At 35.3% G+C, this 16103-nt stretch overlaps 1 protein-coding gene across 1 annotated transcript in view; it reads right to left on the reverse strand.

Moving 5' to 3' along the window:
- The window catches only part of LOC135209869 (thyrotropin-releasing hormone receptor-like), a 307062-nt gene that overhangs the window by 156577 nt on the left and 134382 nt on the right, over positions 1 to 16103 (reverse strand). The window contains exon 2 of the mRNA XM_064242627.1: positions 3754 to 3994. Within this exon, the coding sequence (XP_064098697.1) occupies positions 3754 to 3994 (241 nt within the window). The remainder of the gene's footprint in view (positions 1 to 3753; positions 3995 to 16103) is intronic.

The raw sequence follows: 16103 nt of genomic DNA on the forward strand, positions 1-16103 counted from the left end.
GTTTTTCCAGAGGGAGCCTTGTTCGGGGTTGGGCCCTTGGGTGAGGGGGGGGGGGGGGGCGGGTGGTGTGTGGGGTTGGATATTGTTCCATCAGTGTGCCTCATACAGTGCACTGTAGGCAGTATATAAGGTTCTTAGCAGCGTCCCTTCGTCCCCTAGCTGCAACAACTTTCATTCCTTTTACTGTACCTCCTTTCATATTCTCTGTCTTTCATCTTACTTTCCACCCTTTCCTAAAAGTTGTTCCATAGTGCAGCTGCTTTGAGGTTTTCCTTCTGTTACACATTTCAATCCTCATTTTACTCCCAATTTCCGTTTCAGAGCTGAATGATCTTATAGGTCCCAGCGCTTGGCCTTTGACAGACAGCGAAGCTTAGTTGATTGAACAATTGGCAAAAGTTGAATTGAAGGATTTGAAAATGCTTCAGATACGGACATTTTTTTTGTGAATTGATAATTCTCAGTTGAAATTTATCGGCCCCCGCCCGCATATTTCCCAAGTCTGGAAGAGTTTAAGGATGGGGAAAATTAGGACCAATCAAAGCGCGTGGAGCTGATCCATGACGTCACAAGCCACGCCTTTTAGCTCCCTCCTATATCCATTCCTTCGCCAGTCACGATGCCGAAGAAATACTTTCTATTCAATTTAACAGTTTATGGCTTGTATGACATATACATTTTAGTCAGAAATATTAAACATAATGCAACACTATTTTAACAACAATATATTCTTCAAATGAGATACACCGTGAAATATATTATGCGTTATTGGCTTCTCCCTCTTGGTTAATAATATTTTCATATCGCGAATTTCTAGATTATATACGTGACAATGCATGTTTAAAGCCATTCATAAAGAGTTGCGATAACTCATGGGATGAATCAAACAATATACAAGATGGTAAAAGTGATGGTATCTGACCTGTTTGTAGGGGAAAATAGAGAGAGGGAGTAGAGCCTACACTAAGGATGTCTATGGACATATGCCTTTTCGTGGTAATGCACATTACCGAGCATTGTATAAAAGCAATATACTGGTCATTACTGGACCATGAACAGGAATCAGACTGATATAGTCCCTACTATTTACAGGGACACAGTTTCAGCTTCATTCATTAAATTATTTCAAGAGCTAATGTGCCCTTAAGGAAACCTAAGGAAACCTACGGTATTGTTGTTTTGGTGATCTAAATTAGCCTACTGTAACCAAATATAGTTACGTGACAAACTCATCCTGTCAGTAGCTAATCTGAATACGGTTGTTTTTCAAGGTGTACTTCATAAGCTGTAGTAAAATCTTGCCTTTTTGAGGTGGATTCCGTTTTCATAAACCTTCCAGGTGTCCTTACCTGATTGGTCCTTGTCATTCATTGTGTACAAATATATACAAAGTTTTTATAGAAAATTTTTTTGCTTTTGATTTTTAATTTTCATACATTGCGTACAAAAATAAAAAATGCTAATATAATTCAGTATTGAACATTTTTACCAAGCCCTTACGTGATTTTTGCTTAAAATTCATTGTGTACAAAGAAAACGCTGATTATTTAATTTATTTATATTCTTAGCAAACCTTTCGTACTTGTCATTCATTATGTGCACAGAATCAAAATGAGAATTTCATTATTATGCAATACTTTTAGCAGTTATAGGAATACAGAATACTACCTATTTACGGAGTTACAGTAGACTTTTTACTAAGCTGAACTAGAGCAGAATTGATGAATGAATTCATTAAAACTGCGATATGCTTTTCAGTAAATATGGATGACACTTTTTTCCAACTCTTCCAACAGAATATTTTATGCAAATATTCAACATGTATTAATTAAAGCTAGGGATAACGGTAGCATATGAGTATACTACTATTTTCATCCAAGCTCACACTCAATGGCCAAATATATGCCTTAATTAAATTAAATGCCTATTTTTTTTTACATATAGATTTTTGGCATTATGCAAAGCACTGGGGCAACTAAGTCCTTTCAGTGCTGAAACGGAAATTGACAGTAAAAGGTTTGAAAGGTGTTACAGGAGGAAAACCTCAAAGCAGTTGCACTATGAAGCAATTGTTAGGAGAGGGTGGACAGCAAGATGGAAGAAAGAGAATATGAACGGAGGTAACAGGAAATGAATGAAAGATGTTGCAGCTAGAGGCCGAAGGGACGCTGCAAAGAACCGTAAGTAATGCCTACATTGCACCGAATGAGGTGTACTGACGGCACTATACCCCTACGGCGTGCATAAATTTGTCATAGAAACTGTATCCTCCACATTTCTTTTACGCATAAGGCAATTATTATTTTAGTTCTGTACATAATACCTTTTTATAGCCTGAAACAAAAGGCAGTAACGCCTGAAAAACGTTCCATGCTCCATGCTTTTAAAATCGTCACTTTCAAAGTCCAAGATTCTTGATGGGTGTCGAAGTGCCGCGAAGTTCTTGGCCTTCTGGCTGTAGTCTGTAGTGCTAATTACAGGTCATATACCATCATTTTTACCATACCATCAATTTTATCATCTTGTATATTGTTTGATTCATCCCATGTGTTATCGCCACTCTTTCTAAATGGCATTAAACACGCATTTTCAAGTGTATAATTTAGCAACTTGCGATGAAAATATAATTTATGCAGTAAATATCGACTTTGCGAGCAGGAATTAAGAGGCACTGAGCACTATTACCAAGAGGGAGAAGCCAATAACGCTTAATATATTTCACGGTGTATCTCATTTGAAGAATATATTGTTTGTTGAATTAGTGTTGCATTATTTTTTAGATATATCTGACTAAAATGTATAGGTCATACAAGCTGTAAATTGTGAAATGGGAAAGTTTTTCTTCAGCATAGTGACTGGCAGTAATGGCTATGAGACCGAGTGTAGCTAAAAGGCGTGGCTTGTGACGTCATGGATCAGCTCCACGCGTTTTGATTGGTCCTAATTTTCCCCATCCCTAAACTCTTCCAGACTTGGGAAATATGGCCCCCGCCCAACGCCCCCCGGCCCATTTAGTTTGTATTCTGAGCATAGGTATGGAAGGCTTTATATAGTCTCCATCTGTTAATTTTGTACCTCACCCAAAAGGTATACACAGCTATCGGGAATGAAGTGTCGTACAAGATGTCAGAATTGCTGTGTCATCTGTAGAAGCTGGTTATTAAAAAGATTCACGATGTTTATATTATGTGAGACCAAAAAGACTAGAGTTAATTTTCTCAGACGAGTCTTCCATCTATTTACTCAAAAAGTCGAAATAAAAATGAAGTAAAAGGAACACCAATACGAAGGAAAAAGAAAGCCCAGTAAGATAAGGTAAAAACGACAAACCAAAATGTAATAAAAGAGCATCTAAGAAAATTTAAAAAATGACAAGATAAGATAAGATAAAAATGGCAAGACAATGAAAAGATAAGCATCTAAGAACATTTAAAAATGGCAAAATAAAAAGACTGAACCATTCGGTTTAAATGTAACCAAAGAACATTGAGGAAAAGAGAGAAAAATAAAATACAAGATAAGAAAACAAAAAAACACTCGGCTAAAATGTAACAAAAAACAAAAGACAATAAAAGGTAAAGAGCAAAAAATTAAAAAAAGAACACCAAGAAACTAAAAAATAAAAGAAGACAATCTAAAACGTAAGAAAGTGTAAAAAAACAACAACAAGACAATAAAGGGTAAAGATTAAAAAAATTAAAAAAGAAACAACCAAGACAAAAAAAGAAAAAAAAAAGAAAAAAAATTGCTCACCCGAATTATTCCTCTCGATGGTGGAGTGCGGGAATCGGACAGAGGCGGGCGACGGGAAGGGCAGCCGATGGGCACCGTGCCTGCGGGCCGCCCCGACGCAGAGGCCGCCCACCGCCCGCCGGAAGTTCTGGCCCGTGACGCAGTACAGGAGGAAGTTGATGGCGAAGTTCGTGTAGAAGAGCAGCGTGAACGTTTGCTGGAGGGTGTAGAAAAGGGAGCTGGTCTCGCACGAGTTGTCGCACTGTTGGAGAGAGAGAGAGAGTGAGAGAGTGAGTGAGAGAGTGAGTAAGAGTGAGGGGTACAGATAAGAGAGATAGAGCTTTAGGTTGATTTCGTTGTGGGCATTGTCGTAAACTTGGGTATGTGAATACTTCCCTCGCCCAAACATACAGTAAATTAGCAATTAATGGTATATAGACTGTATATATGTATAGATTACATGTATATGTATGTATATACATATTTATCTATCTATCCACGTATCCATCTGCATATATATACATATATATATATATATATATATATATATATATATATATATATATATATATATATAAAGGTTTTTTTTGCCACGAAGGAAAAAATGAAAAAGCGAGATAGCCAAGTACTTTCGGTCCTGTTCGGACCCTTTACTGAGGCAAACTGATTTTACAGAGGACAACATATTCAAAAGAAGGCTTAATATCCAAACTGACACTACAAGATTAGCATTAAGGGCGATTTCACTCTACAGGAAGGAGGAAACGCCTGAGGGTAAGCCACACCTTGGGGACACACACAGTAAACAAGTTATTCTTCCAGAAACCAGTACATTTTGAAAAAAACACGGAAGCATATACAATTTAATATCATGAAATTTACACAAATTCACCAAAAAATTATTATTAATGAAAAGACGAAAGAAAATATAAATATATATATCGAGCAAGAGAAAGAGGGATTTATCAGCCTTGGTAATGTGTAAGCTATTATCATTCTTCAATTCTTAAACTTTTTCTGTAGCGAGCGGGGAAGTTATTTTCATGATAGGCTCGCTACAGAAAAAGTTTAAAAGAATTGCAGAATGATAATAGCTTACACATTACCAAGGCTGATAAATCCAATAGTTTAGTGGTTCTTAACAAAACTGACTACATATCATGCATGCATACTTTACTAGAGGATGAAATAACTTACAAAAACTCGTACAAAAAAAACCCGTTGGACCAAGTAATAAAAAACTTTATTATCAATATCAAACAAATTCTTAAAGATAAAAAAGAACTTTTGTGTAAGTTAACTGTAAAGTGTCCCTCATTACCTTATTTATATGGCCTAGTCAAAACTCATAAGGAAAACAAACCTATGCGCCCAATTATAGTACTGTAGGGATCAATTGCTTATAAACTATCTAAATATCTTACTAAATTGTATCCCCTCTACTAGGAACTGTATCTAATTCACACATCCGGAATTCTTTTGATCTTGTGGAAAAATTAAATAATGTTGTACTAAACCCTAGCGATATCTTTGTCAGTTTTGATGTATGTTCTTTGTTTACAAAAGTCCCTGTTGACTCTGTGCTAGAATATTTAAGTAATGAACTTGTACTGCATGAATTGCCTATGTCCGTTAGTCACATAATTTCCTTGATTAAGTTATGTATTTGTGATTGCAGATTTTTTTTTAATGGAGAATATTACCAACAAATATTTGGTATGGCCATGCGTAACCCTTTATCACCTCTCCTTTCAAACTTATATATGGAATTTTTTGAAAGACAACACCTCCCGAATATCAACACTTATCCCCTTAAAATGTAGCCGATATGTCGATGATATCTTAGTAGTCTTACTTGTTGGTATCAATGTAAATGATTTACTGTCTAAATTGAATAATTTAGTGCCATCCATAAAATTCACTGTTGAAATCGAAAATATCAATGTCATCCCTTTCCTAGATGTATTAATACATAGAGAATCTTTCCAATGCAAATTCAGTATTTATAGAAAACCCACAAATAATTTAACATATGTACATTTTTATTCTGGCCACCATCTTAATATTAAAATTTCAATTTTTTCTTCTATGTTCCTACGCGCTTTGCGTATCACGAGTCCACAATATCTTGACCAAGAAATAGAATACATAAAAAAGATAGGAAACTATCTCTGTTACCCACCTCATTTAATTGATTTATGTTATCAAAAAGTTCACAAAAAGTTTTACAGTGTTGCTATTAATTAAAAAGAAATCCCTAAAAATGTACTTAGCTTACTTTACTTTCGTGGATTTGAAACCATAAAATCAATATTTAAATCGTTTAATGTTAATGTAGTGTTCTCTTATAACAATACCATTAAAGATATGTTAATTAAGAATAGTCCCGTAACAAATAACAACATCATTTACAAAATTCCTTGTAATGATTGCCCATCGTTTTACGTTGTTCAGTCAAGTAAAAATTTATGTGTACGTAATAAGCAGCATATGTATTCAGTTAGAACAGCCAAGACTTCAAATGCACTGTTTATCCATCTGAGTGAAAAATCTCATTGTATTAATTGGGGTGATACCTCGGTAATTGCTAGATCTAATGATTATGTTTCAATAAATTTACTGGAATCGGCAATTATACAAATCACTAATTAAAACAACCTAAATCTTAGTCTGGGAATGTACCATTTGGACCCATTTATTTGTAAAATGGTTATGAAAGTCTTTAAAATAAATGAACTACTAATAATTAGTCCCACATGTATATAGTTATTATTTTTTTTTTCTCTCTCTTCTCTCTCTCTCTCTCTCTCTCTCTCTCTCTCTCTCTCTCTCTCTCTCTCTCTCTCTCTTGCTCGATATATATATTATATTTTCTTTCGTCTTTTCATTAATAATAATTTTTTGGGAAAATTTGTGTAAGAATAACTTGTTTACTGTGTGTGTCCCCCAAGGTGTGGCTACCCTCAGGTGTTTCCTCCTTTCTGTAGAGTGAAATCGCCCTTAATGCTAATCTTATAGTGTCAGTTTGGATATTAAGCCTTCTTTTGACTATGTTGTCCTCTGTAAAATCAGTTTGCTTCAGTAAAGGGTCCGAACAGGACCGAAAGTACTTGGCTATCTCGCTTTTTCATTTTTCCCTTCGTGGCAAAAAAAAACTTTATTTATACATAGCATCACGTTTTATATACTTCGTTATCAAGTTATTCATTATATATTATATATATATATATATATATACTATAGTATATAGATATATATCTATATATATATATATAACTATATATAATATAATATATATACATATATATATATATGATAATAAGATATAGTATATATATATATAATGACTCCTATATATATATGTGTGTGTGTGTGTGTGTGTGTGTGTGTGTGTGTGTATGTATGTATATATATATATATATATATATATATATATATATAGATATATATATATATATATATATAATGTATATATATATGTGTGTGTTTGTATTTTGTGTATTAATCCATTATATTACCTTTATACTAATTGATTAATTAATAATTAATTAATTTATTTATTTATTGAGACAGACTCTAATGCTCGTACGTGAAGCGAAGGTTGGGAAACAGACAAAAATCATTTTGATTACTGAAAAGTAACGACCTGGGTGAAATGATGGGCGTGGTACCTGTCGAGATGCAGTTATTTTATAATTACAGTACAGTTAAGGTAGTTCATGAATTATAAAAATAAACAATAACGAATAGTAAATAATGGTCGTAACTATAGGTACTTTCGCGATTAGCTGGTTATAGATACTGTAGTCATAGTAGTTATATAAGTATTATTATTATTATTATTATTATTATTATTATTATTATTATTATTATTATTATTATTATTATTATTATTTTATTTATTTATTTATTTATTATTGTCTATCACAATTCTCCAATTCGACTGGGTGGTATTTATAGTGTGGGGTTCCGGGTTGCATCCTGCCTCCTTAGGAGTCCATCACTTTTCTTACTATGTGTGCCGTTTCTAGGATCACAATCTTCTGCATGAGTCCTGGAGCTACGTCTGCCTCTAGTTTTTCCAGATTCCTTTTCAGGGATCTTGGGATCGTGCCGAGTGTTCCTATGATTATGGGTACGATTTCCACTGGCATATCCCATATCCTTCTCATTTCTATTTTCAGGTCTTGATATTTATCCATTTTTTCCCTTTCTTTCTCTTCAACTCTGGTGTCCCATGGTATTATTATTATTATTATTATTATTATTATTATTATTATTATTATTATTGATGATGATAAAATAAGACTTTTTTTTCTCCTTTACAGAACTAGACTGTCCCTCATAGGCGTTATTATTGTTATTCTTATTATTATTATACTAGCAAATATGTATACAGAAATTATGTATGATAAATTCGTAAAGTAACTAAGTCTACGGGCATAACCAGCCTCCGACCCCCTTCGAGGGGGGGGGGGTGCCAGTTAGGTAGGAAGAAACCCCGTTATAAACCATCTTGGGTCCCCAGTATAACCCTGCCAAGTTTCATGCCCATCGGACCAGCCATTTGGCCGTGATTGAATGACAGACGGACGAAATGATATTACGCCCATTATAGTAAGATTATTATTAGTATTATGATTATTATTAATGATGATAGAATATGACCCTTTTCATCCTCGTCTTTAGAGAACGAGACTGTCCTTCATAGGCATTATTATTTATTATTATTATTATCAAGAAAGGCAGAAGAAGCGAGGGAAAATGTACTCTTAAGGACGTCTCTGAAATGAAGACCATTCTCCCCCGAAACTTTTCACATCGAAAGTTCCACAACAAATATCGAGAAAGTCGATCGAGGACTCCTTCTTATTGCTATTGTTGCAGTTGTAGTTGTTGTTTCTTGGTCTGCTTGTTTTTATTGTTAATAAGTCGCAAAAGGGTATTTGGCCGGGAGGAATCTTGAGCTTTGGAATGTGCTTGAATTTTCGCTTAAACAGTCAGAAAATTCTAATAAAATATAGCGTATTTATTTTAATTTTCGTTGCTGAAACAAGGCTCTATTTGACCATAGATTTTAGCAAGTTCAATTTACTTCGAAAGTTAGGAACATAATGCATACAACTTTTGCGGGAGGGAAAAGTTTTGCACGGGCCGAGTAAGCTGGAGGTCAGATGATGCCTCGTTTGTATTGCAAATTATAAATTGGTCATTAATGATAGGGCTATTTGCCAGTAATAAAATTGATATTATTGGAAGTATTATGTTCGGTATTTATGATGAAAATTGTACTCTGATTACAAATCGGTCTGTGATAACTGGGTTATTTTCTGATAATAATATTGAAAATATTATTGATAATATTTACAATATTTGTGAATAAAAATAATCTTTAATTATTTGGATAGCAAGGTATTATTGGTAATTGGTAGAAGAGGATATTTTCCTATAATATATATATACATATATATATATATATATATATATATATATATATATATATATATATATATATATATAAAAATCATAATCAACTACCAATAGCTATAACTTCATGAATTATCAACTATTAGCAGTGATTATTTAAAAGTTATCAGTTATACCTTTTAATAATTATTATATATATATATATATATATATATATATATATATATATATATCATATATTATTTTGAAAGATATAAATTGATAACTTTTTAAATTATTACCACAACTAATAGTTGATATAATTTATGAAGTTATAACTATTGGTAGTTGATAATGTATGCAATTATAATATGAAATAACGCACACAATAATAATAATAATAATAATAATAATAATAATAATAATAATAATAATAAAGAACAATTCTCCTTCAAATAAGACAGTCCTCTTGTCGAGTAAAGCGAGAGTTGTCACCCTCGAGTTCATTCGCCTGGGAAAGGGTATCCCAGGTAATTATACGTCATTAATTACATCATTACGTAGCTCTGGCCATGGCAGGCGTTCCACTTGTATCTGGGTTGGAGAAGGCCTAACTATAGAATGGTTGGTTGTGGTTTTATGTTGCGTCCTCCTGTGGAGATGTGTTTTCTGATATCGTTTTTTATTATTATTATTATCTTCTTCTTCTTTTTATTCTTCTTCTTGTTGTAGTTTTTGTTGTTTTTGTTGTTGTTGTTGTTCTTCTTCTTCTTCAAGGTCCACAATAATATACTGATGGTTGAAGTAGTAAAATGTAATAAAACTATGTAATTTTATATTCTCGTAATAAAATTTTAGCACTGCTACCATCAGTATATTGTTACTTGTGCCCTCGTAATTGAGATTTCTACCCATTATTATTATATATATATATATATATATATATATATATATATATATATATATATATTTTTTGCTCCACAGTCCTCCAATTCGATTGGGTGGTATTTATAGTGTGGGGTTCCTCCGGGTTGCATCCTGCCTCCTTAGGAGTCCATCACTCTCCTTACTATGTGTGCCGTTTCTAGGATCACACTCTTCTGCATGAGTCCTGGAGCTACTTCAGCCTCTAGTTTTCTAGATTCCTTTTCAGGGATCTTGGGATTCGTGCCTAGTGCTCCTACGATTATGGGTACGATTTCCACTGGCATGTCCCATATCCTTCTTATTTCTATTTTCAGATCTTGATACTTATCCATTTTTTCCCTTTCTTTCTCTTCAACTCTGGTGTCCCATGGTATTGCGACATCAATGAGTGATACTTTCTTCTTGACTTTGTCAATCAACGTCACGTCTGGTCTGTTTGCACGTATCACCCTATCCGTCCTGATACCATAGTCCCAGAGGATCTTTGCCTGGTCGTTTTCTATCACTCCCTCAGGTTGGTGCTCGTACCACTTATTACTGCAAGGTAGCTGATGTTTCTTGCACAGGCTCCAGTGGAGGGCTTTTGCCACTGAATCATGCCTCTTTTTGTACTGGTTCTGTGCAAGTGCCGGGCATTCGCTTGCTATGTGGCTTATGGTTTCATTTTTCGTATTGCACTTCCTACATATGGGAGAAATGTTATTTTCCGTCTATCGTTCTTTGAACATATCTGGTTCTTAGGGCCTGATCTTGTGCCGCTGTTATCATTCCTTCAGTTTCCTTCTTTAGCTCTCCCCTCTGTAGACCATTGTCATGTGTCATCGCTGGCTAGTTCTTTAGTCTGTCTCATGTATTTGTCCGTGCATTGGTTTGTTGTGCCAGTCGTCTGTTCGTCTGTCATTCTCCTGTCTCTGTATATTTCTGGGTCTTCGTCTACTTTTATCAGTCCTTCTTCCCATGCACTCTTTAGCCACTCGTCTTCACTGGTTTTCAGATATTGCCCCAGTGCTCTGTTTTCAATGTTGACGCAGTCCTCTATACTTAGTATCCTCTCCCTCCTTTCTTTCGTGTTATGTATAGTCTGTCCGTATTTGCTCTTGGGTGTAGTGCTTTGTGTATTGTCATATGTTTCCTGGTTTTCTGATCTATGCTGCGGAGTTCTGCCTTCGTCCATTCCACTATTCCTGCGCTGTATCTGATTACTGGCACTGCCCATGTGTTTTTTATGGCTTTTATCATATTTCCGGCGTTGAGTTTTGATTTGAGTATCGCCTTGAGTCTCTGCATATATTCTTTCCTGATCGTGTCTTCATCTCTTGGTGTTTTATATCCCCTCCTTCCATTATTCCCAGGTATTTGTATCCTGTCTCATCTATGTGTGTGATGTTGCTCCCATCTGGTAGCTTTATCCCTTCAGTTCTGCGTACTTTGCCCTTTTGTATGTTGACTAAGGCGCATTTTTCTATTCCAAACTCCATCCTGATGTCCCCAGATACAATCCTTACAGTCTGGATTAGGGTATCTATTTCCTTGATGCTCTTACCATACAGCTTGATGTCGTCCATGAACATCAGATTGTTGATTCTGTTGCCTGTTTTCTTGAGTTGGTAGCCGGCATCCATCTTCTGTAGTACTTTTGTCATGGGAATCACCCGGCTACTACGAAGAGTAGTGGGGACAGTGAGTCGCCCTGGAAGATCCCTCTCCTGATATTAACCTCTGCTAGTCTTATTCCAGAGCTTGTAAGTATTGTATTTCCAGTTGCGCCATTGTATTTTGAGGAAGCTGATGGTTTTTCCTCTGCCCCATATATTTTCAGGCATTCTATTAGCCATGTGTGTGGTATCATGTCGAAGGCTTTCTTATAGTCTATCCATGCCATGCTTAGATTGGTTTTCCTTCTCCTACTGTTCTTCATTACCATTTTGTCTATCAGGAGCTGGTCTTTTGTGCCCCTACACTTCCTTCTGCAGCCTTTCTGTTGGTGGGGGATGGTGTTTTGTCTCCTCTAGGTAGTTGTATAGCCTTTCACTGATGAATACCTGTTAGTAACTTCCACATTATTGGTAGGCAGGTGATAGGCCTGTAGTTACTGGCTATATTTCCCTTACTCTTGTCTTTTTGTACTAAGGATGTTCTTCCTGTGGTCACCCCATTTGGGTGCATGGTGATTTGAGATACAATGCTGGAGTTGTTCTGCTATTCGTGGGTGAAGGCTTGAAGTTTTTGAGCCAGTATCCATGGACTTCATCGGACCTGGGGCTTTCCAGTTTGGCATTTTCTTTAGTTGGTGTCTGACTGTGTCTGTCGTGATCTCTGTGAATCTTTGTTTTCATTCTCCCTGTTTCTTCTTCCTTGACTTCCTGAGCCATGTTGCATGTTTGTTGTGTGATACCGGATTGCTCCATATGTTTTCCCAGAGTCTCTTACTTGGTTCGGCTTCAGGAATTTCTGGGTGGTTGTCTTCCCCTCTTAGTTGGCTGTATAGTCTTTTCTGGTTAGTTCCGAATAGTTTGTTCTGTTGGTATCCCTTATTCCTGTTCATGTACCGTTGGATCTTATGTGCTCTGGCCTTAAGCCTCTGTTTTACATCTTCTATTGTGTTGTTTAGTCCCCTCTCTTGTACTTTGTATTTCTCGTTCAGTTCCTCCCTTGTTTTCTTGCTTTCTTAGCCTTTTTTCTGCCATCTCTTTCAGTTCACTCAAGTCAGATCTCATCACCATGATTTGGTTTTCCAGGCGCCTTTTCCAAGGAGGTTGCTGTTTTGGTTTCAGTTGGGTTGGTTGTGCTGCTGGTGTTGGTGTTCGATCCCCATCAGTTCTGCTACTAATCTTGCTCCTGCATATACCAAGTTATTTGTTTCTGTGATACTGGTGGTGTGTATTATGCCCATTATTTCATTGACCTCACTTGTTTTCTCCCTTAATTTCTTGGTGTTGTAGGCTTTCATGGAGGGGATCTTTGTTCTCTCTGTATCTGGCTCCATCCATTGTCTAATCTTTTCTACCCATTCCGTCCTCTCTGTTACTTCGTCGGTGTATCTTCGTGTGTCGTTGTTTGATACCTCATCCTCCCTGTCGTCTTCTGTGGCATCGTCTCTCAGTTCGTCTTCGTGTAATGCGTTGTCGTGTGACATTTCCCTTTCCAGTTCTTCTCTGTTGGGGAGAGCCAGGTTTCTTTTTCTTTATGTTCCTTACTTGGTCTGCCAGCCTCTGCTCTGTTTGGGGGGTGTTATTCCTCTCATTCCAGATATTGACCAATCTTATTATTATTATTATTATTATTATTATTATTATTATTATTATTATTATTATTATTATTATTATTATTATTACCCCAGTAATAGTGAAGTATTACAATGGAGAATCACTGAATTAAAGGCTACAAACAAATATGCTGTTATTAAAGTCAGTTAGCTAATTAGTTATATATATATATATATATATATATATATATATATATATATATATATATATATATATATATATATATATGGGTGTGTGTGTGTGTGTGTGTATATATATGTGTATATATATAATATATATAATAATAACATTAATAGATTAATATTATATAATATCATATATACTTATTAGATATATATGGGTGACTTTTATAAATTCCAAATCTTGATATTAAGCCACAAGCATCTTTTGATGTCGATTTCTTTACCCCTTGATTCTTATTCCTATAAGAATATTCTCTCCTTATGAATAGCATTAATAATACCAATACTTACAATGATGCATTTATCCATTTAACCTTAATATGTTTTCTCTTTATGAATATTAATAATATATAATATTCATAATACACCCATCCATTTGACTTGCATATGTATCTTCTTTATGGATACTACTACTATTCGTATTGATACACTCATCTGTTTGACCTACATAATGTATCCTCTTTATGAATACTACTAATATTCGTAATGATACACACATCAGTTTGACATACATATGAATCCTCTTTATGAATACGACAAATATATATTCCTAATGATACACACATTCGTTTGATCTACATAATGTATCCTCTTTCTGAATGCGAATAATATTCGTAATGATACATCAGTTTGACCTACATGCGTATTCTCTATGAATACGACTAATATTCGTAATGATTCACATATCCGTTTGACCTACATATGTATCCTCTTTATGAATACTACTAATATTCTTAATGATACGCGCATCATTTTGACATGCATATGTATTCTCTATGAATACTTTCAATATACATAATGATGCATTCGTCCATTTCACGTCAGGATCCACGAGTGCGTTGCTCTTGATATATTTGTCGAGTAAACCGAAAAGTTCAGTATTGGATGCAACCGTTGATTCCTCTCCAGACTTCAAGAATCATTCACCGAGAAAATATTCTTGAGGAAGTCCCACGTCACCTGCGTCCGGTTCCGACGGCTAATTAGTAGCAGAGAGGGAACACAAAGAGCAGGTGAGGCGAGGTTAATAGCTACTCAGAAATGAGCCTCCCGCTGATCCTGTACGTGAGAAGATGAAGAATGTATAAGGAGATGTATCCTTTACGTTCTTATAAAGAATATATTTCTTTGCTCATTCAAAATGGACGCTTAATGAGGAAGGAGAGGTGAGCTGCCAATCCTGTCAGTGAGAATATAAAGAATTTATAAAGATATATCCTTTACATTCTTATATAAAGAATATATTTCTTTGCTCATCGAAATGGACGTTTAATGAGGAAGGAGAGATGACGAGAATTTTTATTGATTTATTTGTTTATTTCGTCATTTATTTGCATAAATCCTGAGATTCAGCCGTCAAGTAGCTTGGCGTTGAAAATATTGATATGCGTTTTTTTTCAAATTCGCGGTTCTTGATTCCGCTTAATGAGAAGTTAAGGCGAAAGTTCAGACGTCTATTTCTTTTTCTGATTTGACTGAAGTCTCTTATAATCTTAAAGTCATGAAAATAAAAATTGCGTGACGTGAAATTCCTTTTTCAATTCAGGTGTCGTCGTCTTTATGCTTAATGAGAAGTAAGTAAAAATGGAAGATTTTTTCCTTTCATTGTTCCTTTATTTCAAGGCGTGCATATTTTGAATTTTCGTCGGGGGTAGGGGAGGGGGCGCCGAATATTATTTGTTGGCATGTGTTTTGCTATTACGAAATTGTGTGTGGTTGAGCATGTGATCTTTAAAATAATTTGTGGAGTTGTACTACGTCACTATAGTAAGAAGTTCATGCCTTAACAAGAGCCAATCGAATATAAAGAAATTAATTTTTGAATATTTTGGTCCTTTCCAAATCATCTTAAAAGTAGTACAAATGTATCCCACCCAATATAGTACAAATATATCCCACCCATTCTTATTTTTCCTCCTTGCCTTCCTTTTTTGTATCATATCATTTAACCTATATTTCATTTTTCGTTTTCTGTAAAAGAGAGGTATTGCGATGGCGTATTGTCTGTCCGTCCGCCCCGAGATCTTAAAAAACTACTGAGGTTAGATGGGTGCGAATTGGTACGTTGAATCATCCACCCTCCAATCATCAAACACATCAAATTGTAGCCCTCTAGCCTCAGTAGTTTGTGTTCTATTTAAGGTTAAAGTTAGCCATGGTGTGCGTCTTACAACGCAACGACACAGGCCACCACGGCAAATACAGCATTATACCGAGACCGCGGTAAGATAGATCTATTTTCGATGACCTTGAAGATACTCTGTGAAGAAACTTCGGCCCATTTTTTACTTGTTCCGGCCCTCTAATATTTTATTTTTTAGTGAGTTTGGACTAAAGAAGGTTATGGTATTGCTTCTCACACAATATTCGCCTTTCGCTCAGACACGGGAGAGTCAGTGAAGGTAACACTCGCAAATCTCTCCAGAATTTTCTATTCCATTCATAATCCAGAATTTTCTATTCCATTCATAATCCTGCCCCACTTAAGCGATTCAAGAGATTTTTGCCTCATTTCCTTTTGAGGTTTAATTAGTAGATTCTCGACTACATGTCTTTTTCACTCTGGGTACTTGCAGCGCGAAATAAATAA

The sequence above is a fragment of the Macrobrachium nipponense genome, chromosome 38, assembly GCF_015104395.2.
Source record: "Macrobrachium nipponense isolate FS-2020 chromosome 38, ASM1510439v2, whole genome shotgun sequence".
In the NCBI taxonomy this organism is placed as follows: domain Eukaryota; kingdom Metazoa; phylum Arthropoda; class Malacostraca; order Decapoda; family Palaemonidae; genus Macrobrachium; species Macrobrachium nipponense.